The sequence below is a fragment of the Bos javanicus genome, chromosome 22 (genome assembly GCF_032452875.1).
Source record: "Bos javanicus breed banteng chromosome 22, ARS-OSU_banteng_1.0, whole genome shotgun sequence".
NCBI lineage: Eukaryota > Metazoa > Chordata > Mammalia > Artiodactyla > Bovidae > Bos > Bos javanicus.
Window position 1 is genome coordinate 5,323,161 of NC_083889.1, and position 25,549 is coordinate 5,348,709.

At 41.3% G+C, this 25,549-nt stretch overlaps 1 protein-coding gene and 1 non-coding gene across 4 annotated transcripts in view; both read right to left on the bottom strand.

The window, feature by feature from the left end:
- GADL1 (glutamate decarboxylase like 1) overlaps positions 1–25,549 on the bottom strand; it is a 194,317-nt gene that overhangs the window by 65,884 nt on the left and 102,884 nt on the right. For all 3 annotated transcript variants that reach the window (XM_061395727.1, XM_061395728.1, XM_061395729.1), the window contains exons 13-14: positions 14,862–14,913; positions 3,684–3,773 (exon numbers count right to left, since the gene is read on the bottom strand). In XM_061395727.1, the coding sequence (XP_061251711.1) occupies positions 3,684–3,773; positions 14,862–14,913 (142 nt within the window). The remainder of the gene's footprint in view (positions 1–3,683; positions 3,774–14,861; positions 14,914–25,549) is intronic.
- Positions 7,964–8,066, bottom strand: LOC133235803 (U6 spliceosomal RNA). Its single transcript, XR_009732667.1, has one exon. It is a non-coding gene; the product is annotated as a U6 spliceosomal RNA (small nuclear RNA).

Genomic DNA, 25,549 nt, shown 5'->3' on the forward strand with positions numbered 1-25,549 from the left:
CAAGATTATGGTTACCAGAACCCTGTTTCACAAGCAAATGCAAACTATTCTATGCCCGTTTTAAAAAAACACCAAGTTTTCTACTATCATGTAAATCAAGGGAAAACATTTTCTTCAATGCTTTACCAAGAATTGTGTGTCTTGTTTTGAGAATTATGGGGCCTTCCCCGGTGGCCCGGTGGTTGAGACTGTAGTTCCAGTGTCTCGGGCATGGTTCAATCCCTGATCAGGAAACTAAGATCCCACATGCCGCACAGCACAGCCAAAAATAAAATTTAAAAAAAGAAAATTATGTCTCCAATATCATCACCCCATTCCTATTATTTGCATCAGCAATAACTTTTAAGATTCATATTCATAGTGATTCTAAGAGGATATGTAAGGATCCTATCACTGCCTCACATCTTCTAATATTGTTGTGCCAAATGTTTATGTAATAAAATACATATCTTTAAAGATTATTATTCCTTCATATGACCAGTAACGCCTTCTGATACCTTTTACAAAATTCCATGTAGGTAGGCCTTATTTTCTATTGGTTTCATCTTCAGAGAATAAAGAGAACATCAACAGAATTTATTATAAACAGTGGTTGGTGGTCGATTGGGTGGAAAGCTCTGACTAGAAGAACAAGGAAAGCATTCAGAGGCCTTCAGGAGGAAAATAAGGAGATAAAACAGGGCAGCAGGTATGACTGTGTGGAGAGAAGAAAAAATAAACAGGAGACAGACACTAGAAAAGATGCAAGAACAATCTGCTTGGGGAACTAATGAAGACCTAGAAGGCCGCAATGCCTGAAAAAACAAAGCAAAAAGAAGAGCTCTAATGGAGGACAACTTCATAAGGAGTCTGAACTCAGCGGATACGCAGGGTCAGAGAGGGGCTGTCACAGCAGCAGGAGAGTGCGTTCTCAACAACCGTCTCACACGTGCACGTGAGCGCACACACACACACACGCTTACACACTGACACACTCACACTCCAGATTCATTACCAAATAATCTTCCTCCCCTCCTCCTGCCACAGGGAAGACTTCTCACACCATTGATGCTGAACTCTGACAGCTCCGTCTGACACGAGTCTGATGCGGGCGGGCAAAGCCTTATTTGGTTTGTTTATTTATTTGTGATTCTCCAACCAAGATAAACCCCGAAACAAATTTCAAGTGTGCTTTAAGTACACTCCAGGTTATAAATCACACGCTTGCATTCTCATACTACAGTAAGCACGAAATCGCATAGATCATCAATAGATATATATGCCTCCCTGCCTTGCCGAATTCACTCACACACATCCACGACAAGAGAGAGGCTAAAAGGAAACTTAGACGAGCACCCATGATGATTCATCTGCAACATACGTGTTTATGAATCAGAAGAAACCAGAACAATTAGAATTGGATGATACTAGACTGGGCAAGGGCCCCAAGGTTCTAACCGGCAGAAAAGCCTTTCCAAAACGAAAGGATGGAGATTCATGGATGTTAATCACGAGAGCACAAATGCTGGCAAAAACTGCAGGGAGAAGAGACGACCCCGATTCATATTCAATTTCCAATTAAGATTAAAACTGTATTATGTGCTGATTTATCTGATTTTAGCTTATATACCCACCTTGATTTCAAATTTTCTGAGATTAGGTCATGTAAATATTTCTTTAAACAAAGGAAGAGTGAGGCCACGGTATCCCCAAACATAAAAGGGACTATTTAGTTGTCCTGATCCGTGTCCGTGCAATGGTCCATAAAAGATGAACATCACCTTCTCGTGTGCTTATCTTAACAATCAGAAAGAGAGAAGAATGGCCACCATATTTTTCTCAGCTGTTAGCAATTATCCCCCACATCACCAAACAATGCCTGATGCATTCCATCAAAGCAAACATCACGATTAAATTCTCACACCATTAAGCTCTTGTTTCTTTTTGAGTCACTTACCGTCTGAAATGTAGTCTTTAGTACTTTCTCATTTGCACCGTGTGATGTGTGAAAGGCAAGCCAGATCCTGCCTGAAGTGGCCCACGGAAGGCTTGTCTAGGCAAAGGCACAGGTAACTCTGTCCATCTCTCCCTATCTCTGCTACCTGATCGCAGGTTCAAGGAGAGGTAGAGTATTTATATATTGGGTATTTACTGTGCTACCCTGCAGGAGACGAAATGAGCCACGAATAAACAGAAAGTGACCAGAGGCAGAGGAAGATGTGGCAGGTAAGGATCCAGGTGGCCATGGCTTAAAGGTCACGATTGTCCCACCCCCACCTGACTAGGCACAAATCCCAAGCACCTCGCTGTGGGAGGTGGGCCTCCATCTGCGCATGCCACTCACCCGCTGCTCTCATCCTGCCCTCCGCCTGCCCCTCACCCCACTCTGTTGGTTTTCCACAACGCCCTCCTCTCTCGAGCCTCTGGGCCATCATGCTGTGATTCTTCCTGGAACCCACCTGACCGGCAGCTACTTACTATTCAAGATTCGGATCTTCTGTCACACACACTAGGGTGATATCCTTTCTCTCTGCCTTTATAGGGTTTCTCTCCATCTAGGCACCTATGAGTTCCCTTGTGACGGTGTCTTTACTCGTCTGTCTCCTAGAATACGAGATTCCCAGGACGGGGACCAAGTCCCTTACGTGTGTATCTCCTGGGCCGGGCATAGTGAGCACCTGATTGGAAAGTTTTCCCTTTTCTTCTAGAGGGCAAGGAGAAGGGGTACCATCTATCGAAGGTATTAAAACTATCATTGATTTCCCCACTGAGGGCAGAGAGGGGTTTGCAAATAGGAGCTGTTACAGTCAGGCACATATAGCTAGCTCACTGTGCTGGAGAGGGAGCAGGCAGGGGATACAGGGATACAGGGCTCCTGACGTGACGGGACCCAAGAACTTGCCCTTTACATGACGGGCACAGAGTGCTCAGGGGATGCTCATTCAATTCAATCTGCACTCCGTCCATGCAGCGGGAAGGTGGGGTCATGGAAGGTCGACTTGGGAGACTTCAGAATTCTTGGAAACGTGGGTCAGGAGGAGGATGCTCCTTGGAGGGGCCATGCTGGGGGAGGTGCAGGAGGGATACAAGAAGCCCCCAGCGCCCGAGGCCTCTCCTCACTCTGGACGGCCAGCCCTCCCCAGCTGTGTTCCCTGAAGGTTCCCTGCAGCATATTCAGTTCAGTGGTGAGCTGACGTTCATTGCCGGCATCTCTTTCTTTTTTATCACGTTAGTCCCTTGGGCAAAAGATGCAGGGTCTTTGTTGACAGAAAGAACAGAAAGTCTCACATTCATGAAGGGGAGCAGATTTAGACTTTAAGGTTGCCTTCTAGGGAGGTGATGCACAGTCACAGACAAATACCAGTGGCGATGAAGAAAGAAGCCACGCGTCTTACGACATCAGCCACTGCCAGATCACATGCTTGGAAGCGCACTGAGAATTAGAACTTTGCATACGTTCTACAACCATTTTGCAAATAGCACAATTATTTTGAATTTGTGTGTGTGTGTCAAGTGTGTTGGCTGGTCAAACGTAAATAATGCTTACAACTGTTTGGCATGTGCTTAGCTTTTAATGCACTAAGAACCACCTCTCTAGAACTTCAAGAAGATCTTGCCAGTCTGGAATTATTTACAGGCTCAACAGACAACAGGCATTGGATCTACTTCTTCGGAAGGAAAGATGTGATGTGCTTATTACTCACCAAATGAAGTTTTGCCCAGAACTCAGGTCCTTCCTCCATCTGTCTGAGGCTCGGTGGAATGTACCAAAAGCAAATATTGGCATATTCAGGCTGAAGAGGAAGAAAGTTTGAAAGCTGTTAATTAATCTTAGAATGCAGTTCAACTCTCAGCTAGTTTCTCTGAGTCATCATATGTGTCTTACATTGGTAACGCCAGAATCTGATAGATTAGACATCCATCCTGCCTTACTTTCAGTACAGCTTATTGGGAAATTTTCTTCTCCGTTAGTGTACCCAGAGAGTGCTATTTCCTCTGGATATGGGATGAGCACAAGATCAAGAATAAACACAATTAAGTTGGAAGTTGATCCAATGCAGATCTAACTAAGCATTAGTTATAGTGCCTGACACGCAAACACCCAGAGGTGCCCTCGTTTGTCCCTCTGGTGTGATCACTGACCTGGAGCCAGACATCCTGGAATGCGAAGTCAAGTGGGCCTTAGGAAGCATCACTAAGAACAAAGCTAGTGGAGGTGATGGAATTCCAGTGGAGCTATTTCAAATCCTAAAAGATGATGTTGTGAAAGTGCTGCACTCAATATGCCAGCAAATTTGGAAAACTCAGCAGTGGCCACAGCACTGGAAAAGGTCAGTTTTTATTCCAATCCCAAAGAAAGGCAATGCCAAAGAATGCTCAAACTACCACACAATTGCACTCATTTCACATGCTAGTAAAATAATGCTCAAAATTCTCCAAGCCAGGCTTCAGTAATACATGAACCATGAACTTCCAGATGTTCAAGCTGGTTTTAGAAAAGGCAGAGGAACCAGAGATCAAATTGCCAACATCCACTGGATCATCGAAAAAGCAAGAGAATTCCAGAAAAACATCTATTTCTGCTTTATTGACTATGCCAAAGCCTTTGACTGTGTGGATCACAATAAACTGTGGAAAATTCTGAAAGAAATGGGAATACCAGACCACCTGACCTGCCTCCTGAGAAACCCATATGCAGGTCAGGAAGCAACAGTTAGAACTGGACATAGAACAACAGACTGGTTCCAAATAAGAAAAGGAGTACGTCAAGGCTGTATATTGTCACCCTGCTTATTTAACTTCTATGCAGAGTATATCATGAGAAACGCTGGGCTGGAAGAAGCACAAACTGGAATCAAGATTGCCGGGAGAAATATCAATCACCTCAGATATGCAGATGACACCACCCTTATGGCAGAAAGTGAAGAGGAACTAAAGAGTCTCTTGATGAAAGTGAAAGAAGAAAGTGAAAAAGTTGGCTTAAAGCTCAACATTCAGAAAACTAAGATCATGGCATCTTGTCCCATCACTTCACGGGAAATAGGTGGGGAAACAACAGAAACAGTTTCAGACTTTATTTTTTTGGGCTCCAAAATCACTGCAGATGGTGATTGTAGCCGTGAAATGAAAAGACACTACTCCTTGGAAGGAAAGTTAGGACCAACCTAGACAGCATATTAAAAAGCAGAGACATTACTTTGTCAACAAAGGTCCGTCTAGTCAAGGCTATGGTTTTTCCAGTGGTCATGTATGGATGTGAGAGTTGAACTGTGAAGAAAGCTGAGCACTGAAGAATTGATGCTTTTGTTTTTTTTTTTTTTTTTTAGAATTGATGCTTTTGAACTGTGGTGTTGGAGAAGACTCTTGAGAGTCCCTTGGACTGCAAGGAGATCCAACCAATCCATCCTAAAGGAGATCAGTCCTGGGTGTTCATTGGAAGGACTGATGTTAAAGCTGAAACTCCAATCCTTTGGCCACCTGATGTGAAGAGCTGACTCATTTGAAAAGACCCTGATCCTGGGAAAGATTGAGGGCAGGAGGAGAAGGGACCGACAGGGGATGAGATGGTTGGATGGCATCACTGACTCCATGGACATGAGTTTGGGTGAACTCCAGGAACTGGTGATGGACAGGGAGGCGTGCTGCGGTTCATGGGGTCACAGAGTCAGACACGACTGAGCGACTGAACTGAACTGAAAACTGATTATTATCTCCCACATCTCCTTCCAACAACTCCTTCTCTATTTAAGGTAGCCAAAGTTGTCTTCTATTTCCTGCTATACTGGACGAATGCAAAATCACCGATTACCTGTGAGTTGATAACATATGACATACTTGGGCTTTACTTAACCAGCCTTGCTGTGACCCTGATCAATACAGCATCAAAAGAAGAAAAAAAAAAGAGCATCACCTTGACTCCTGACTCTCGGGTATCAGTATGGGGAGGGGTGTAAGTCCACTAGAGACCCTGCTCACAGTGCACACTTAGCCCCTGGGCTCAGCACCCCCAGAGTGCCATTCAGTCCATCACAGAAATGGCTGAAGAACTGGCATTTTCAGAAGCATTTCAGGGGACTTCCCTGGTGGTTCCGTGGATGAGAATCCACTTTCCAGTGCAGGGAACATGGGTTCGATCCATGGGCGGAGAGATCCTACATGCCTTAGAGCAGCTAAGCCCGAGCGCTGCAACTACTGGGCCCACGCACCACAGCGAAAGAGCCCACGTGCCTCCACTGAGACCTGATGCAGCCAAAGAAATAAATTAGTTAATAAGTTAACTTTTAAGGAGAAGCATTTCAGGTGACCTCAAGTGAGCTGCACATCATCTATGTTTGAGAACTTCTGGTCTAAATTGGCCCAGTTATTTTCCCCAGTAATCTGGTTTTCCATTAGAAATACTTTGGTTAAATGTGGAATAAGGTCTCACAATGGGCTTCAGGCAGCTGTTTTCACAGAGACATAAACGCAGGGCCTGCTAGGGGCAATCACAGACTTGTACTCAATGACCAGGTGATAACAGACATTACCTTGGGGCTGACAACTCAGACACCCCAAGCTGTGCTCAGAAAAGACCATGGGTCATGCCCTCCCACCTGGCACCTTCCTCAGAATCGCATTCTTTGTGCTGATAGTTTCGGAAATGACTTCCATTTTCCCACCACAAACACAGTTTGTAGGTAATAACCAGTGTCAGCATAAAGTTTCAAAGTATTTCAGAGAGAGAGGAAACGGCTATCATCTCATCTCCTAAAATCAAAACTGGTACTATAGAGAGTTTGGATTTTAGTGGATTTTAAATTACAAGTGATAACCCAGAAACATTCCTAGCTCAACAAGATAAGCTCTTGATCTGATCATCCTTTCACCTTTGAAGTCAGTAACAGGTTTATTGAGTTTGACCAAAAAAAAGTCAAAAGATTAAAAAAAAAGAAAAAGAAAAGGAGCTACAAGTCTTCAAAACAGAGAGTAATTCAAAATGCAGTACTTTGTAATTCTAGTCAATTTCCACAAACATTTACCATGAGACTATAACAGTCTTTACAAATCTACACAATTTATACTTGGTTTTCTAATTTATGATTAATTTGTTTTTTCTAGACTAGAATGTCCTGGCCTTCAAATTGTTTAATCATCTAATGTGAACAAATCTGTTATTGAATAAATAAAGTCACTATGGTTGATTAGAAAGTAGAAAAAAATGGAGTTATTATCTGTCACTAGATTCTAGGAATTTGTGTCTTTGTGTAAACGAAGGATTTTGTTCCAGATACCACTTATGTCAGTTATCAATTTATCGCCTCTCAGCTCCAAATCCACCCTCTCTGTATGTCCTGCCATAATGGAGGTGGACACTATAAATATTTCTCCTTGCCATCTGGTCCTATCAGAGACTTTATCAGCAGAGGGTGCTGGAGGGACACGGAGGAGGAGCGGCCTCCTCCTTGTCTCCTGGCTCATCTCACGGGGCTTCTTCAGTGGGTGGGGCTCTCGCCAGCAGTTTTGGTGACCAGCACCAAGTGGCCCCAACAGCGTCCCCCAGCACCGCACCCTGAGGTGGCTTCACCATGGCCTGGCCACGGGTGGGCATCCATAATGGTTTTCCCCTTGCCCACTCTCCTCCAGGGATCTCATCGGGAAGGCCACCAGCTAGGTGAACTTGCCTTGGACAGCTTGAGTGAGTCCAAGATTCAGCAGTGCCCTGAAATCAGCGTCCTGCTCTCCAGCACTGCAGCTGGTGGATTCCTAGAGACCCAACCGCCCTGACACCTTGGGGGATGTGCCTGCCATCCTGTGAGTCACACACACTCTTTCCAACCAACTCTGGATCTCAGGTCTGGGCAGAGGCGGGCTCTTGTCTGATGCTCCATCTCAGTTCTAGAAGTGATGGCTGTTCTCTACATCATCTGCTATTTCTATACTTTTAAATCTCTTCTTCTCTCTTATGAGGCATCTCCCATGACTCCAATCCCCTGTTAATAATTCTTTTTTTATGGAACTCTTCACAAATCTACATATCATCCTTGTACAGGGACCATGCTAATCTTTTCTGTATCACTCCAGTTTTAATATATGTGCTGTTAAAGCAAGCATGATAATTCTTTTTTTTTTTTTTTAATTTATTTACTTAGCTACACTGGGTCTTAGTTACGGCATGTGGGTTCTGATGGAGTTCTAAGAGCAGGGATCTAACCCAGGCCCCCTGCATTGGGACTGCAGAGTTTCAGCCATTGGACCGCCAGGGAAGTCCCAAGCACTATAATTCTTTATATTTCATGTTCCCACTTCAAATTATTGTGCAGTTTTTGTCTTCTTATTAGACACTAATATATCATTAAATTAGCCATTCTCTTTCATTTGCAGGGCAACATTATGAATCATTTGGCAGTAGCTTCTATCTGATTCCCTGGTGGCTTAGATGGTAAAGAATCTGCCTGGAATGCAGGAGACTTGGGTTCAATCCCTGGGTCAGGAAGATCCCCTGGAGAAGGGAATGGCAACCCACTCTAGTATTCTTGCCTGGAGAGTTCCATGGAAAGAGGAGCCTGGTGGATTACAAATCCATGGGGTCGTAGACACGACTGAGTGACTAACACATCATTAAATTCACCATTCTCTTTTATTTGCATGGCAATACTGTGAATCATTTTGCAATCGTTTCTATCTGCTATCACATCTGCTCAATATTTTATAATTTGGGACTTATGCCTTTTGAATCACGTTTTAAGCTTTCTTCCTTCAGTCAGTTTCAGTTTAGATATTTCAGAAGTGACAAATCTGGGATCTCTTTGCCCAGCTTCTTTGAGAATGGTGTGGCTTCAGTGCTATGACATTTGAAAACTGGTGAAGCCTTTTTGACATTTCATTTCACTGGAGGAAATTTGATGTGCCATTTGGTGGAATACCTTTATGATAAATCATTCCTCAAATTATTAAAATTTGAAAAAAAAAAAAACAAGTTAAAAAAAACCACAATAAACCTTGAATATTCACAAAGAGTGTTCATATTGAGTTTTCCTGTCTCTGCCTATGTAGCTTTTATTTTATATAGACTTTCTTCAAGTGCCTTCAAAGCACTGACCTGTATTTTCAGAATAGAATTATTCACATGCCACTTAATTGCCTACATATATGAAAGCCTGACCTCTTGGGTGTCTTAGGACCACATTTAGCCCATATTGTCTAACACTGTAACACTGAGAAGGCATAAGAAGGCATCCAAGTGTCCAGACCAGGCAGGTGATAGAATGGCACAAAAAGTCTGTAGCAGTGAAAGTGTCGTCATCATTTTTTAAAATTCATTAAGACGTAAAGAGGAGAAGGCGATGGCACCCACTCCAGTACTCTTGCCTGGAAAATCCCATGGACGGAGGAGCCTGGTAGGCTGCAGTCCATGGGGTCGCTAAGAGTCGGACACAACTGAGCGATTTCACTTTCGCTTTTCACTTTCATGCATTGGAGAAGGAAATGGCAACCCACTCCAGTGTTCTTGCCTGGAGAATCCCAGGGACGGGGAGCCTGGTGGGCTGCCGTCTATGGGGTCGCACAGAGTCGGACACGACTGAAGCGACTTAGCAGCAGCAGCAAGATGTAAAGAAGTGTCACAAAAGAAAAGATGGCTTCATTCTACCCTGATTTTCTCAGAGAAAGAAAGGAGATATATTCCAAGAAATAAAGCCAGTGCTTTGATGTCAATTTCAGCAAGGATTATCCAGCAAATAATATGTGACTCTTGGGGAAAAAAGGTCAATGGTCACCAAGCTGTAGTGGCTCGCATTCTCTAAAACTGAGTTTTGTCAAAAGAAACTCTTCTCCCTTTCTGCAATATCATTAGGTCACCACCACCACCACCACAATAAAAGCCAGCACTATGCTTTTTAATAAGTATAACTGTAGAATCTAGCACATAGACTGAAATGATCTGTCATGCAAATATAGAATGGACAAGGGGGTCATGATGGATTTTATTTGACTTCAAGCTCACAAATTTTAAGTAACCAATTAAACTACTGAAAAATTCCAAAGACAGCACTTGGTAGCACAAAGAGCCTGGGTTTTGGAGTCACATGGATGCTGTCTGAATCCCAGCTTCACCAGGTCTTTGCTTGGACAGGTACCTGTCCAAGCTCTCTAAGCTTCCGCTTCCTAATCTATAAGATGGAGATTGCTCTGTCTATCCTACAGAGTTGGCTTGATGAGTAAAGGGATTATTTCCAATATTTACCATCGCATATGGCACACAGAAGGCACTCTCCTATGTAGCAACTATTAGCTGGAACTATACTGGTAGGAAAATACGTCCTCTACAAGTGGATAAATAGCACCATTAAAATCTCTACTATGTGAGACACATCATTGTGGTAATTTCTGTCTATATATTAGAAGGGGACCATGAAAAAATCATAGCATGTCAGAAGGGCAACTTACATGTTCAATTTAATAAGAAACAGAATAGAATTCAAAATTTTTCTATATTCTAGATATAAAATGTGGGAAAAAGTGACTTAGTGTTTATCTCCAGGAACTCAGACAATAGTAATAAAGCTATTAAAGATACAGGTGATCAAACTGCAATGGGATGAGTATTTTAAAAGAAGAACTTTCTCATAACCCACGAAACATTCCTGACAAAGCAAACAAGCTCACGTGTAGAAGCCAGTGTACCCAGGGTGATGATAAGTGCTTGGGATGAGCAGACGTCAGCGTGTGCTGAGGGAGGGCGATGCTGGAAACAGAGACAGGCGTCCCTCGTGAAGGGCTTCCTCGTCAGCCATGCTGGGCAGAGGGGCTTCATCCCAGAAGCAACCGGAGAGTTTCAGTCCAGGGCTCAGATTTCATTTTATGAGAGCGCTCGTGGTGGCTGCAGCATGGAGATGGGCTAAAAGGTCTGACTGGAAGCTGGGGATGAGTCAGGAGACAGTGCCGACCTGGGGGAGCCTGAGCTAAGTGGTGGCTGGAGGAGTGGGGAAGGGAAACAGTGAAGGCAGTCCCTAGACTTTTTAAAGATGGATTAGAGTTCTAATAAAAGAGAAACTGGCTCATAGCTCTACTGGCAAAGAATTCCAAAAATTCATCTGGAAAATGAATTTATCAAACTGTTGATAAAGAAAATGGCTACACCTCAGCTTTAGAAATGATGAATTTGAGGCTCCTGAGAGAGCCTAATTGAAAATTTCAGGACATACAAAGGACTAGAGTTCAGGAGACAAATCAAGGATGGAGACATAATTGAGATGATTGATGACAAAGCTCTAGATACGGATACAACATTTCAGGTAGAGTATGTAGACACAAGAAAGGACCAAGACAGAAGATTGCAGAACACTGAAGTGGTACCCAGACGGAGAAAACTGGGTTTTCTTATAGAGCCAGAAAAGAAAAAGTCATATGGAAAGGAGAAAAATAGGAGAGAAACCTAAAGAAGCCAAAACAGGAGCAAATTTCAAGAGGGATAAAGTGGATAATGGTGCAAAATGCTGCAGAAATCCAACAAGGAGATTAAAGAACATGCATTGGATTTAGCATTTATAAGATTGTTGTGATCTAATATAACTACATAAAAACTATGTTTAAAAAACTGTAAGTTGCAATATGCTTGATACATATTGAATCCTAAGAGTAGGATTCTATAAGCATTAGAATACAAGTAATTAGAGCTCCCTGGAAGAGGAATAAACTGAATTCTCTTACATAGGAAGTGTTCAGGCAGAAGCTGACTTCCTGTTACAAGAACTATCAAGAGAGGTTTCCTGCATGAGCAGGACTAGATGTCCTTGGAGATCCTTTATAACTCGCAAAGTCGATGAAACCTAAATAACTCTTTCTAAGGCAGAACTCAGGCAGAGAAAAACAAAAAGTTGAATAATTAGGACTCTCCCAAGAGATCAAAATAAAATATGTGAATGATAGTATATACCTCTAGGAAACCATCTATTAGATCTTAGGTGCAACATAGAAAAACAGAATTTTCAGGGGCCTATGAATAATGCAGAATTCATTTGAAATGATAAGTTTCAATCATCTTCAAGAACATATACGTTATTTTTATTCTTTTTAGGAAAAGATATTCAAGTACTGGATACGCTGTTTGGTGGTGTTCATTTACAGTTTTTAATGTTCCACTTAACACTCTCACTGCCATCTGTGAAAAATATATAAGCCATGACAGACTTTGGTTTTTCGTAAATTGACAGTCTTGCAGTTTTACAGACCTGGGTTCCCATCGAACCTGTGTTATCTCTTCTCTTAAGTATGCATTCGACTTATATTTAATCGACCTAAGGAAGGCTTTTTTTTTTTTTTAACAAAAAGAGGCTAATCAACTTGACTCTTATATATGACAGTCAAGGTCTAAATTTACTTTATTTCTTTAAATGGATACAGAGAAAAGAGGTACATGCAGATCACATACAGAATCCCTTGTAAGTAGGAACTCTGGAGGACCACTGAAGAAACCATCTTTCCTGCTTTGGGGCCATCTGGCTCCCAGAGATAAAATAGCCAAGGCAGGAGGCTGCCTGATGATTACAATCCACCGTAACTTTCATTACAAGGATGTGAATGCTTGCATTTCCCTAAAGCTGATGGCAAGAGGTTCCTCCCTCAAATTTTAAGCATTTAGGAAGACTATATAAACAACTTTTAAATTAGTTCATAAGTTTCTTCATCACTTTTCCTCTCAGCTCTATCGAAAGTCCATGCAATTCCGAGGTGTACAGCACTTTTCGTAAGCCTTTTAGCTCCCACCACCAGAGAAATAAAGAAGGCACTTCAAACTTGAGAAAAGAAAGAAGTAATTCAATCTCAATAAAATGCAAGATGGTAACTCAAAGTCAAGAAAATAAAAAAGGTGGATCAGACTCAGACTCAAGCCAATCATGCAGTTGTTCATCCTTACATGATACGTATGTATCTCTAGAAAATACAGACATTTTCTTCCTTAGATACAATGCCATCATCATGTCTAACAAAATTACTGATAATTCCTACCAGTTCATATGAGAAATTCCCCAACTGTTTCAAAATTCACTGTTTATAATTGACTCCTTTAAACTAGGATTCCAGTGTCTACCCGTTGCCTTTGGTTGTCCTGTCTCTTAGGTGTCTTTGACCCTGAAAATGATGATCATTACTCTCTCCTTTATTTTCCTTCATGCCACTGACCTGCTGAAACCAAGTCAGCTGTCTTGGAATGTTCCACATTCTAAATGTCTTCTGGCTTCTTTCTGGTGTTATTAGAAAGTCATTTAAATATGGATTCTTCTGCTATTTTTTGCAAGTCCCTTCCTATCTCTAGTTTTCAAGGGGTTTGAATTCTTAGAACCTTCTGACCTGACGTCCCCTTGGCAGACAGTGAGGAAATCCACGGCCAGGAGCCTCCACAGGAGTGTCTCCCAAAGCTGTCTCAGGGCCCTCCTCACACCCACTGGAGTTACTTGCACAGGTCTCCCAACTTGTCTCGCTTACCCTTTTCTTGTCCTCCCCTCTCCAGCACCCCCCTCTTTTTCGTGACATCCAGCACCGTCTTTCAAATGGAAATCAGACTCCCTTCTGCTTAAAATTTCTTCAAGGATAATTACACTTCAAGGGGGTATTACGAAAGCCAGAGGCCTTTACCAGCACCTACATGGCGCCAGCAGACTCAGTCTCTGCCAACCTCTCCACACCAGCTCCTGCTATACCCTAGCCTTGCTTGATGCACCTTCCTTTGGCTCCTCAAGGGGGCAGAACTTTTTCAGTTTCATGCCTTGCGGTTGTCTGTGGATTCCACCTGGAACGCCTTTCCCTTGAACCTCTGCCTGGCAAGCTTCTCACCAACGCACAGCAGGTCTCAGCACCAAGAAAGCCCCCGGGGCCCTCCCTGCACCCAAACCAAACAGGCCCCCCCACCCCCGCCGCCATCTCGGCATGTTTGTTTATTTACCACTCTATTTATTCCCACATCTGGAACTGTCCAATTAGCTATTCACAATTATTTATTATCTCTCATGTATCTCTTTTATTGTTTCCTTAGTATCTGTTTTACTGTTTCCTTAAGACTTCCCCGACCCTGATGTTCCCCATTTAAACAATCTGCTTGCTTAATTGCCTGTTACTTTCCCTTTGAATGTAAGCACCATAAGAGCAGGGAGCTTCCCTGTCTTGCATCTCCACCGCACAGCAATTGCTCAATAAATCTTGCTGAATGAATAAATACCAAAATATAGCCAGATTGCTTATTCACAGGATAGATTCCTAGGCTACAGCCTCTAGGTGATTTTTACATTATCTTAAAAGTTGCTACAAAGTATATACTATAAGAAGGTCTAACTGAACCTCACATTTCATAGTTCTTAAAATCAGATTTCAATAATATTTTATCACTTTAGCCATACATTAATATTTTAGAAAAAAACAATATTCTCTTTGTAACCACTTTGTTTCTTATTTATAACAAACAATCCAAAAACAAAATGATTTATTTCCCATTGTTCCAAAGCTAATAAGCTCTCATTATTCTATAAAAAGAGAAAACTGTCCGTACATTCACTTTAATTGATTTTTCACCTACAGGCCCCACTATAACACAGTTCAGTATTTTCAGTACAATCATTATGCAACTTAATATATCAAGATAGAGGTCATAATTTATTCCATATTATCCTTGGTAATTATTATCGAGCACTTTAATTTTCAATACTCAAAGGCAAGTGTTCTCTGTGAGTCCAACAAAGGAAAAATACTCACTAATAGAATAAATTAACATAATGGACTCTATGAATTAAGCTAATGACTTGCTTTTAAGTCTGCAACACAAAAACCAATGAAATATAACAGATTAGAAAATTACCACCTTCATCACTGGTGACTGACAAAATCACAAGTACAATTCTGTAATCACTTACTTCCATCAGTAACTTGAATCCTTCTCTTTTCTTGATTTCTTCTACTAGGTACCTAAAAAAAGTCACAATAATATTTATAAATTGCAATCTAAACATTCCCTGAAGCTGACTGACATACAATGAAACTATTGTATAATTTCCAGTGTAGAGACAAGGCTTGGAAATAAGTAAGGGTCCATACACAGATACAGGATTGGATTTAGATAGATGCTGCTGCTGCTGCCAAGTCGCTTCAGTCGTGTCCGACTCTGTGTGACCCCATAGACGGCAGCCCACCAGGCTCCCCTGTCCCTGGGATTCTCAAGGCAAGAACACTGGAGTGGGTTGCCATTTCCTTCTCCAATGCATAAGAGTGAAAAGTGAAAGTGAAGTTGCTCAGTCGTGTCCGACTCTCAGCAACCCCATGGACTGTAGCCCACCAGGCTCCTCCATCCATGGGATTTTCCAGGCAAGAGTACTGGAGTGGGGTGCCATTGCCTTCTCTGATTTAGACAGATACATCTATCTAAATGTAGATAGCTTATTGTAATCCACTGGGCCTGAGGAAAAAGGTACATCTTTTTCATGAGATGATGTCTATCTCACCTGTTAGCATCAGACTTTGTGTGAAAGCCACTCAGAGTAGACTGGATACATATCTCTGACCATGTGGGATTTCACATTCATATTCTAGATGGGGATTTAGCATAGGTACTTAAATTCTCTAGCTGGCATAGTGGAAAGGGTTTTCAGTGTGTAGTTTTGCTTGTGTGTTCTTTTTTCAATCAAGGAAGTGTAACACCCTCTTTTCCCAAGGCCAGGCCACAGGGAGCAAAGACTGATCACTGACATCATGCTAAAAGTAAGTGCATTGTAGACATTAATAGAATGCCTATGAAATTATCACAAATATCAGGGAAAAGAGAATGATCATGCCATAAGCAAAGGCTGCAGCTACATGAAGTATGCAATATTATGAAGAAAAGACTAAAATGACATTGAAAATGTAGAGTAAATTAACATTGACTCTGCCCTCCTGGGCTTTGTTATTGTCTGTATGAAAAGATAAATCTTTTGAACAACTAGTCTTGAAAACTAGTGATTTGATCATGAGCTTTGAAAAGTTCAGAACATTTGACACAGATTTTCAAATTTGGAGGTCAAATGTAAGGAAACAATCAGAGGTGATGACAAAAATGTACTTGCCAAGGAATTTTTTATATATAATAGCCAAAAAGGAAGGAAGGATGGAAAGAAGGGATAGAGGGAGGAGTAGTTTTGAAAATCCTGTCCATATCATATGGAATTACGATACCATGACATGGAACTGCAGTATCATGACATGGAACGTGATCATGTAACTGAATTACATACATTCAATTAACATTTAAAGACAACAAAGAAATGCTTCCCTTTGGACCTCGATTCCCTTACCTGTAAAACTGGAATAAACTATGCTGATTTTCCAATCGCAAATGGATGTTGTAAAAAAGTTAAATAAGTATTACTCAGCCATTATAAAGAATACATTTGAATCAGTTCTAATGAGGTGGATGAAACTGGAGCCTATTATACAGAGTGAAGTAAGCCAGAAAGAAAAACACCAATATAGTATACTAACGCATATATATGGAATTTAGAAAGATGGTAACAATAGCCCTGTATAATAGCACAGCAAAAGAGACATTGATGTATAGAACAGTCTTATGGACTCTGTGGGAGAGGGAGAGGGTGGGATGATCTGGGAGAATGGCATTGAAACATGTATAATATCATATATGAGACGAGTTGCCAGTCCAGGTTCGATGCACGATACTGGATGCTTGGGGTTGGTGCACTGGGATGACCCAGAGGGATGGTATGGGGAGGAGGAGGGTTCAGGATGGGGAGCACATGTATACCTGTGGTGGATTCATTTTGATATATGGCAAAACCAATACAATATTGTAAAGTTAAAAAATAAAATACATAAATAAATAAATAAAATCATATATAAAAATTATATAGAATATAAACTGTGAAAATGGAGGATTATTATTATTATGTTTATTTACTAAAGGACATCCCAGAATGTGGGTATTGAATATATCAGTTAATGGGATGCAGTTCTTTTTTCCAAAACATTTTTTTTTAGTTTTTTTGCATAAGGTTAAACATTGGTGTTTAACATAAAGATTATAAAAATAATCTTTAATTTATAAAAAAGTATAGATTAACTTTAATTTTAAATTATAAAAAATCTTATAAAAATCCTATCAGTATTAAATGGATAAAAATGAGTATTTTATATTGAGCAATAATTTTGTGATATCACACACACACAGACTCACAAAGTATCTGATGTTCTTTCCACATACTCCTTTCCCTGAATAATTTTTCAGGAGATGTTACATAGTTGTAAACTTTTTACACCCTTAGCACACTGCCTAACTTTCAATAAAAGCAATTCTGATGGTCAATAAACATCAGAAAAATGCTTAAGATCATTAGTAATCAGAGAAGTGCAAATTGAAATAACAATACTAAACCATATTGCCCACAGGACACTGGAAACAAATTTAAATAGCGACAACATTCGGTGCTAGTGAATGTGCCAGAGAGCTGCTACAAACCTTTCAAAATTAATAATACTCATATATTCTGATACAGCAAACCACTTATGAGATGATGGTCTACCAGGAAAATCTCATCAACACTAAGGTAGGTAGATAGATGGCTTATTGCATGGATGGATGGATAATAGGTTGGTAGGTAGATGGATTGTTGGATGGATGGATGGATGGATAGGTAGGTAGGTAAGTAGATAGACTGTTGAATGGATGGATGGATGGATGGATGGATGGATGGATGAGTTGATGGTTAGGTAAACACGTAGATAGGTAGGGAGATGGGTGGATTGTTGGGTGGATAGATGGATAGGTAGGTAGGTAGATAGACAAACAGAGATAGAAATATAGATAGAGACAGAAATAGAGACAGATAGATGATAGATGCATACACATATGTTACTGCATCTACATTACCTGTGTGTGTGTATCTGTATTCCATACAGAATAATTAGAAACAAAATTAATATCCAGAAATTGACAAAGGTAAAATAAAATGTTTTATAGCAACACATGTTCTATGATGCAGCTATTAAAGAGGATGGATTATATCCACTTCAATTAAACCACAGAGATGCTCATGATGCATTATACATGAAAGCAGAGGACTGAGAGATATAGATAATGTGATTCCACTTTTTAAGAAGCTCTAAAAAAGAAAGCATAAGTGCTCCCTCTCCACATGTATACATGAGCATGGAATAAGGCATGGATGACCAATCATAAATCCTTGATGTATCCGAGGAAGGGAAAAACCAGATGCTATGGGGAGAAAAGGACTATTCACACTCTGCAAAGTTTCATAGGTGTGGTTACTTACAATTTTTGAAAAGGAAACTAATAAGAGAAAAAATATAAATTACAAAGCAAAATAAAACACACATACAATCTTTATCTATACGAGGACCGGCTTTGTGAATCCTATTTTTTCCTTCCCTTCTCAGGCACAAATGTAAGGGCAACCTGCAAACTCAATGCCACGATTCCATCCTGAGGGGGCCTGCACTAACCCTGAAAACCCCCCAGGCTACAGAGTCTGGGGAATGACTCTAGAAGATTCTAGATGTGTAACTGATTGACTCTGTGACTCTAGGCAAACTCCTCAACCTCCCTGAGCTTGCCTCAGCTTCCTCATGCATGAAATGGAGAAGGAACTAGGTTGGTAAAACTCTTCCGCAGTAGATTATGACTACATGACACGCTGTCTATAGTCGTGATTTAAAATATCTGTCAAACTGGTGAAGACTGCTCCCGGGAAAAAGGCATGCTAGAGCACATCTGAATCATTTCCGTTAAAACTCTGTTCTGCGCTAACCATGAGGCTCTGGGTTTTGTGTCAAGGTCAATGTCCCCATTCAGTCACTCTCAGAATCTATAAAACCTGGTTTAACAGTCCAAATGAACTGAGGGTAGAGGAGATCTGCATAAAGAATGATGACCATAATAAAAGGTTTATACCAGAGTTCCCAAACTATTTTTCCATGATATACTGTGCTAATGGGTTTCCCACTTATCCATGAAAATAAATTTGAGCAATGTTAGGCCTATCAATCTCAATGGACGTGAGTCTGAGTGAACTCCGGGAGTTGGTGATGGACAGGGAGGCCTGGCGTGCTGAGATTCATGGGGTCACAAAGAATCGGACACGACTGAGCGACTGAACTGAACTGAACTGAACTGAGGCTTATCAGTTAGATCATTTTTGTCTGAAACTAGGTGTATACTTGGCTTAATTCATAAGAACATCTATTGAACTGTTTGGAAGGTTCAGTAATGTCACCAAGAACCAGGCTTTTTCAATTGTTTCAGCCTGCCATGTTTGCAGTGTTATTGAATTCTCTTCTGTTTCTCTCTCCTGTTACATACAAGACGGCAGCCACAGCTCCGCCCATCACATCCACATATGACCGAGTCCCAGGAAGGAGGGGAAGAGGTTAGAAAGTATTTTCTCTTAGCTTCACTCTGTTTAGGTAAGCATATTTTCCCCAGAAGCATTCACAGAATTCGTCCTGCATCTTACTGACTGAATCTGAGTCATACATCCATCCCTGAAGTGATGATTGGCAAGGAGGATAGGCTTGGACCGACATTCCCAGTTGGAATACTGCTATCTGTACAAAATGGAGGCTCTGTTGACAGGGAAGAAGGAAGGATGGTATTTGGATGAACAGTCAGCAATGTCTGCCTACTGGCTAAAGTGAAGTTAAAATTGTACCTGTATTACAAGCCTTTCAGAGACTTCAATGTGCTAACAAACACTTTGAACCTCCAAGAGAGGACTAATGTATTGGTTAGCCTTTCTCAAACATACTTGACTATGGAGACATTTTTTGGAACAACATCTATTAAGATCTTCTGAAAGCCTATGACCCCACAGAGTGTAGGCTCAAAAATGCTAGTTTCTAAACTAGCGCCTCTTCTACAGGGTATGTACCCTCTTATTAAATAAATGCTTAAATACATTGAATTTTGGGGAGGAAACAAATTCTGCCTATGTTCATAGGTGACTTATTCCTCACAACTTTTCAGTATATAAAAACAGTCTAAAGATAAAATATGAGAAAAAAAACCTCTATTCTTATCTGATGCAAGCCATAAAAAAAGAAAAGATGTACATTGAGGTTTTGGATAAAACTCGAGAACCACAAACCACTACTACCAAAAGGCATCCAGGTATTGTTCAGAAAGCAACAATGACTTCATAAAATTCACTGTCCTTTCCACTAAGCTTAGCAAAAGGGAGAAATACTATACATTAGTAAGAGTTTTCACCAATCCTACTGGGTAAAAAAACTCATTCCATTACGATTCTGGCTTAGTTTTGAAGTATACACAAATGAAAGCTTGCTCTGAAACATTTCCTGTGTCCATCTAATACTTCCACGTGTCCATCTAATACTTGTGTGTTTCACTAGCCCTTTTTGAAGGGCATGCATTCCTTTCCGGAGATAGCTTTTCCAGTCCCTTTCTCAATTCACCAGCCTCCTGGAGTCTCCCTGGAGCGCTCTGGACCAAGTGCTTCTTCTGGTCTCAACTCCTCATGGGAAATTTCTTCTGAGGCAATGGAGCCTCCCTGACTTTCTGAGATTTTTTTCCATCTGGTTTGTGCATGCTCTGCATACATGAGAACACATTGCATGGCCTGTGTGACTCATCACAGACATCTGCATGTTCCATTCCACTGCACTGTGATGTTTTTAAAAAGTACAAATATAAGAAAAAATGCAAACGTTGGCCCTTCTAGAGTCTTCTGCACTCTCTCCCTCTTCTCACCTAGAGAAATACACTAGCACAAAGGTGCCATTGTATAACCGCTTACCTTTTCCATACTGGTATCAATAAATCTCTCAGTATTCATGCAAGTCAATGAAATGAATTCCATCTGAGAGATTACAGAGATTGTGTGTCATGGGAGCAGATAAATGATACACGGGAGACCTAGCAAAGCAGCAGAATGGGAGTTCCTGAGTTGTTTGTTGTTGTTGAAAAGACTTACGCACATGACTTTTCTGGATTTGCTTTAAAAATTGCCCCTCAGTGAATATCCATTTAACTAGAGTGTCGTAACAACAGCCTACAAGGTGCCCTCAGCAACCAGAAGCCCTGAGGATTGTAACACATTTTCAACTTTCCTAAGCAGATATCAGAGATCACAATTGCCTGCCTTCTGCAAGAAATGGTGATTTTAAACCCCAGCCTTCTCGGTTTCAATTATGCTTAATAATCACATGCTGCTTTAGGTTCACAATGTCACTGGTTTTCAAACAAACGAAGAAAAAGGCAAGGTTTTATTCATTAATATTTCTTGAAAGCAATGTTCTCTCATTCAGTGAAACGACAAGGGTCAAATGGAAATTAGGGAATGCCTTGGAGATCTTCTAGGAGCTAAGTAGCTCCTTCTTTCTGGATTTGACAACTCATAAAACAGGAATTGCTGTCCTCTTGAGAGGGTCTGGTCTTGCTTCCCCGAGGGAAGAGGGAGCATCTGGCCAGGGTGATGCTGTCCACTGGTCCATCAAAACCTGGTCCTTACATCCTAAGGTCAATATACAAATTTTAAAAATATTTACTTATTTTTATTTATTTATTTAGGCCATGCTAGATCTTAGTTGCAGCACACGGGGTCTTTCATCTTTATGGTGGCGGGTGGGATAGTGTGTCTCGCTGTGCAAACTCTTAGTTGTGGTACGTGGGATCTAGTTCTCAGACCAGGGATTGAACCTGGGTCCCCTGAACTGGGGGGCTTCCAAGGTGGTGCTAGTGGTAAAGAACCTGCCTGCCAATGCAGGAGACGCAGGAGACAAAGGTTTGATCCCTGGGTCGGGAAGGCCCCAAGAAGTAGGAAATGGCAACCCACTTCAGTATTCTTGCCTGGGAAATCTCATGGACAGAGGGACATGGCGGGCTACAGTCCATGGGGTTGCAAAGAGTCGGAGACAACTTAGTGACTGAAAAACAACAACAACCACATCATTAGGAGCTCGGGGTTCTGGCCGGTGGACCACCAGGGAAGCCCCCAGTATACAATTTTCAAACTAAGCTCCATTCTGGTTCAGTGGCATGGAAGCATTGCGTCCATGGAGTCAGTGTGACCCTCACTGCAGTGCGCCAGGGGCAAAGACTTGCACAGCCTTCCCCGTGTTTGAGAGCCCTGACTTAGCAGGCCTGTGGGAACGGATACCTTATCTACCTCAGCTACTGATGACAGATGTACATCCCAAACAGCAACAGAACTGTCATCTGCTGCTTTCCTTGGCTAAAGTTATCTACTGAAGAAAGTCATACTTCTTGGAAACAAAATGATGCTGCTGTGACCTAGCAATTAGCCAAATACAGACTTCTGACCATGCATGAGAATTTTTATTAGGTAAACTCTAAAACAAGTGGCTGAAGGTCAGTAGGCGGGATGAGAAGTGGTGTTTTAACTCCTACCAGCCAGTGGTTTGAACGGATTATATTGGCTCATATAATCAATGGTGCTCTAGAGCTGGTTTGTACTGGTTAGTGAGATCCAACTGTTAAATATAAGAGCATTTACAAGCCGTGGCTGTTGGCAGCTTGAAATTTTCCACAGTGGGAGTACTTATACCATGGAAATTGGCTGACATTACAAATTGTGGCTTTTCTTCCTCCTGAGATCCAGTTTACTAGTACTCAACTGCACATGGGCACGAGAAAGTAGAGTAAACTTCAGAATTCAGAAAACGTTCTCCTCTATCCTGAAGAGCAGACCACACTTCATTTGAAAAAAAAAATAAATCATGAAAATAAAGCACTGATGTTGCTAACTTAAAATAATTGTTATTCCCAGAGACGCTTTCTCCAAGTTGATAATTTCACATTTGTTTCAAGTAACATGCCTAAGAGGACTCTGCCTTGGCACGGGGGATGGGGGACATGGATGGCTTTTGCCCACTCCAGGAAAGGACTTGCTGGATAACAAGAATGTGGGAAGTGAAGGCAAGAGAACCACTGTGACTAACAGCACGACAGAAAAGGGACCATTTTTCAAATATTTAAATATAGGTCACAGAGCCTGCAGTGATGCTCACTGAAATGTTAATTCAATTCAATTCAGCATGACAAACATTTACAAACAATAAGTGTTGTTGAATTGAATTGAAATGTTAACATTTATTCTCCTGTGATATTTCTCTGCAAAAATTAGGAGGTATCCTTAGACTATAAATTAAATTCCACCCTGAGATGAATGTTAACTCTGTAATAAATGTGATCATCAAATATTTATATCTAGCTTTGTTTCAAGACACCTGCCATTGAATTACTTAGCGGCTTAGATAAAATAATGCAGATGCCACCATACTTATATAGTATGAGAAAAACACAAACAGGGCAATAGAACTTTCTGAACCTTTTAGTTCAGTGGGCAACTTTGAATATTTACGGTTGACAGTTTCATGTTTTCACCACTGGGTAGTTATCTTCTAGGACCAACCTCATTATACAGTGGAAGTGAGAAATAGATTTAAGGGCCTAGATCTGATAGAGTGCCTGATGAGCTATGGAATAAGGTTCGTGACATTGTACAGGAGGCAGGGATCAAGACCATCCCCATGGAAAAGAAATGCAAAAAAGCAAAATGGCTGTCTGGGGAGGCCTTACAAATAGCTGTGAAAAGAAGAGAAGCAAAAAGCAAAGGAGAAAAGGAAAGATATAAGCATCTGAATGCAGAGTTCCAAAGAATAGCAAGAAGAGATAAGAAAGCCTTCTTCAGAGAACAATGCAAAGAAATACAGGAAAACAACAGAATGGGAAAGACTAGAGATCTCTTCAGGAAAATCAGAGATACCAAAGGAACATTTCATGCAAAGATAGCTCAAAAAAGGACAGAAATGATATGGACCTAACAGAAGCAGAAGATATTAAGAAGAGATGGCAAGAATACACAGAAGAATTGTACAAAAAAGATCTTCACGACCCAGATAATCATGATGGTGTGATCACTGACCTAGAGCCAGACATCCTGGAATGTGAAGTCAAGTGGGCCTTAGAAAGCATCACTATGAACAAAGCTAGTGGAGGTGATAGAATTCCAGTTGAGCTATTCCAAATCCTGAAAGATGATGTTGTGAAAGTGCTGGTCTCAATATGCCAGCAAATTTGGAAAACTCAGCAGTGGCCACAGCACTGGAAAAGGGCAGTTTTCATTCCAATCCCAAAGAAAGGCAATGCCAAATAATGCTCAAACTACCGCACAATTGCACTCATCTCATATGCTAGTAAAGTAATGCTCAAAATTCTCCAAGCCAGGCTTCAGCAATATGTGAACCGTGAACTTCCTCATGTTCAAGCTGGTTTTAGAAAAGGCAGAGGAACCAGAGATCAAATTGCCAACATCCAATGGATCATGGAAAAAGCAAGAGAGTTCCAGAAAAACATCTATTTCTGCTTTATTGACTATGCCAAAGCCTTTGACTGTGTGGATCACAATAAACTGTGGAAAATTCTGAAAGAGATGGGAATACCAGACCACCTGATCTGCCTCTTGAGAAATTTGTATGCAGGTCAGGAAGCAACAGTTAGAACTGGACATGGAACAACAGACTGGTTCCAAATAGGAAAAGGAGTTTGTCAAGGCTGTATATTGTCACCCTGCTTATTTAACTTATATGCAGGGTACATCATAAGAAACGCTGGACTGGAAGAAACACAAGCTGGAATCAAGATTGCCGGGAGAAATATCAATAACCTCAGATATGCAGATGACACCACCCTTATGGCAGAAAGTGAAGAGGAACTCAAAAGCCTCTTGATGAAAGTGAAAGTGGAGAGTGAAAAAGTTGGCTTAAAGCTCAACATTCAGAAAATGAAGATCATGGCATCCGGTCCCATCACTTCATGGGAAATAGATGTGGAAACAGTGTCAGACTTTATTTTTTTGGGCTCCAAAATCACTGCAGATGGTGACTGCAGCCATGAAATTAAAAGACGCTTACTCCTTGGAAGGAAAGTTATGACCAACCCAGATAGCATATTCAAAAGCAGAGACATTACTTTGCCAACAAAGGTCCGTCTAGTCAAGGCTACGGTTTTTCCTGTGGTCATGTATGGATGTGAGAGTTGGACTGTGAAGAAGGCTGAGCGCTGAAGAATTGATGCTTTTGAACTGTGGTGTTGGAGAAGACTCTTGAGAGTCCCTTGGACTGCAAGGAGATCCAACCAGTCCATTCTAAAGGAGATCAGCCCTGGGATTTCTTTGGAAGGAATGATGGTAAAGCTGAAACTCCAGTACTTTGGCCACCTCATGCAAAGAGTTGACTCATTGGAAAAGACTCTGATGCTGGGAGGGATTGGGGGCAAGAAGAGAAGGGGACAACAGAGGATGAGATGGCTGGATGGCATCACGGACTCGATGGACATGAGTCTGAGTGAACTCCGGGAGTTGGTGATGGACAGGGAGGCCTGGTGTGCTGCGATTCATTGGGTCGCAAAGAGTCGGACACGACTGAGCGACTGATCTGATCTATCTTCCAACTTCTGAAGATGACATCTGTCAGAAAGAATTAAAACTTTCTAGGGATTGTTGAGAAAGGAGCACTCTCTCCTTTTGACCTTGAAGTTGAACCTGGGAGTCTACAGATC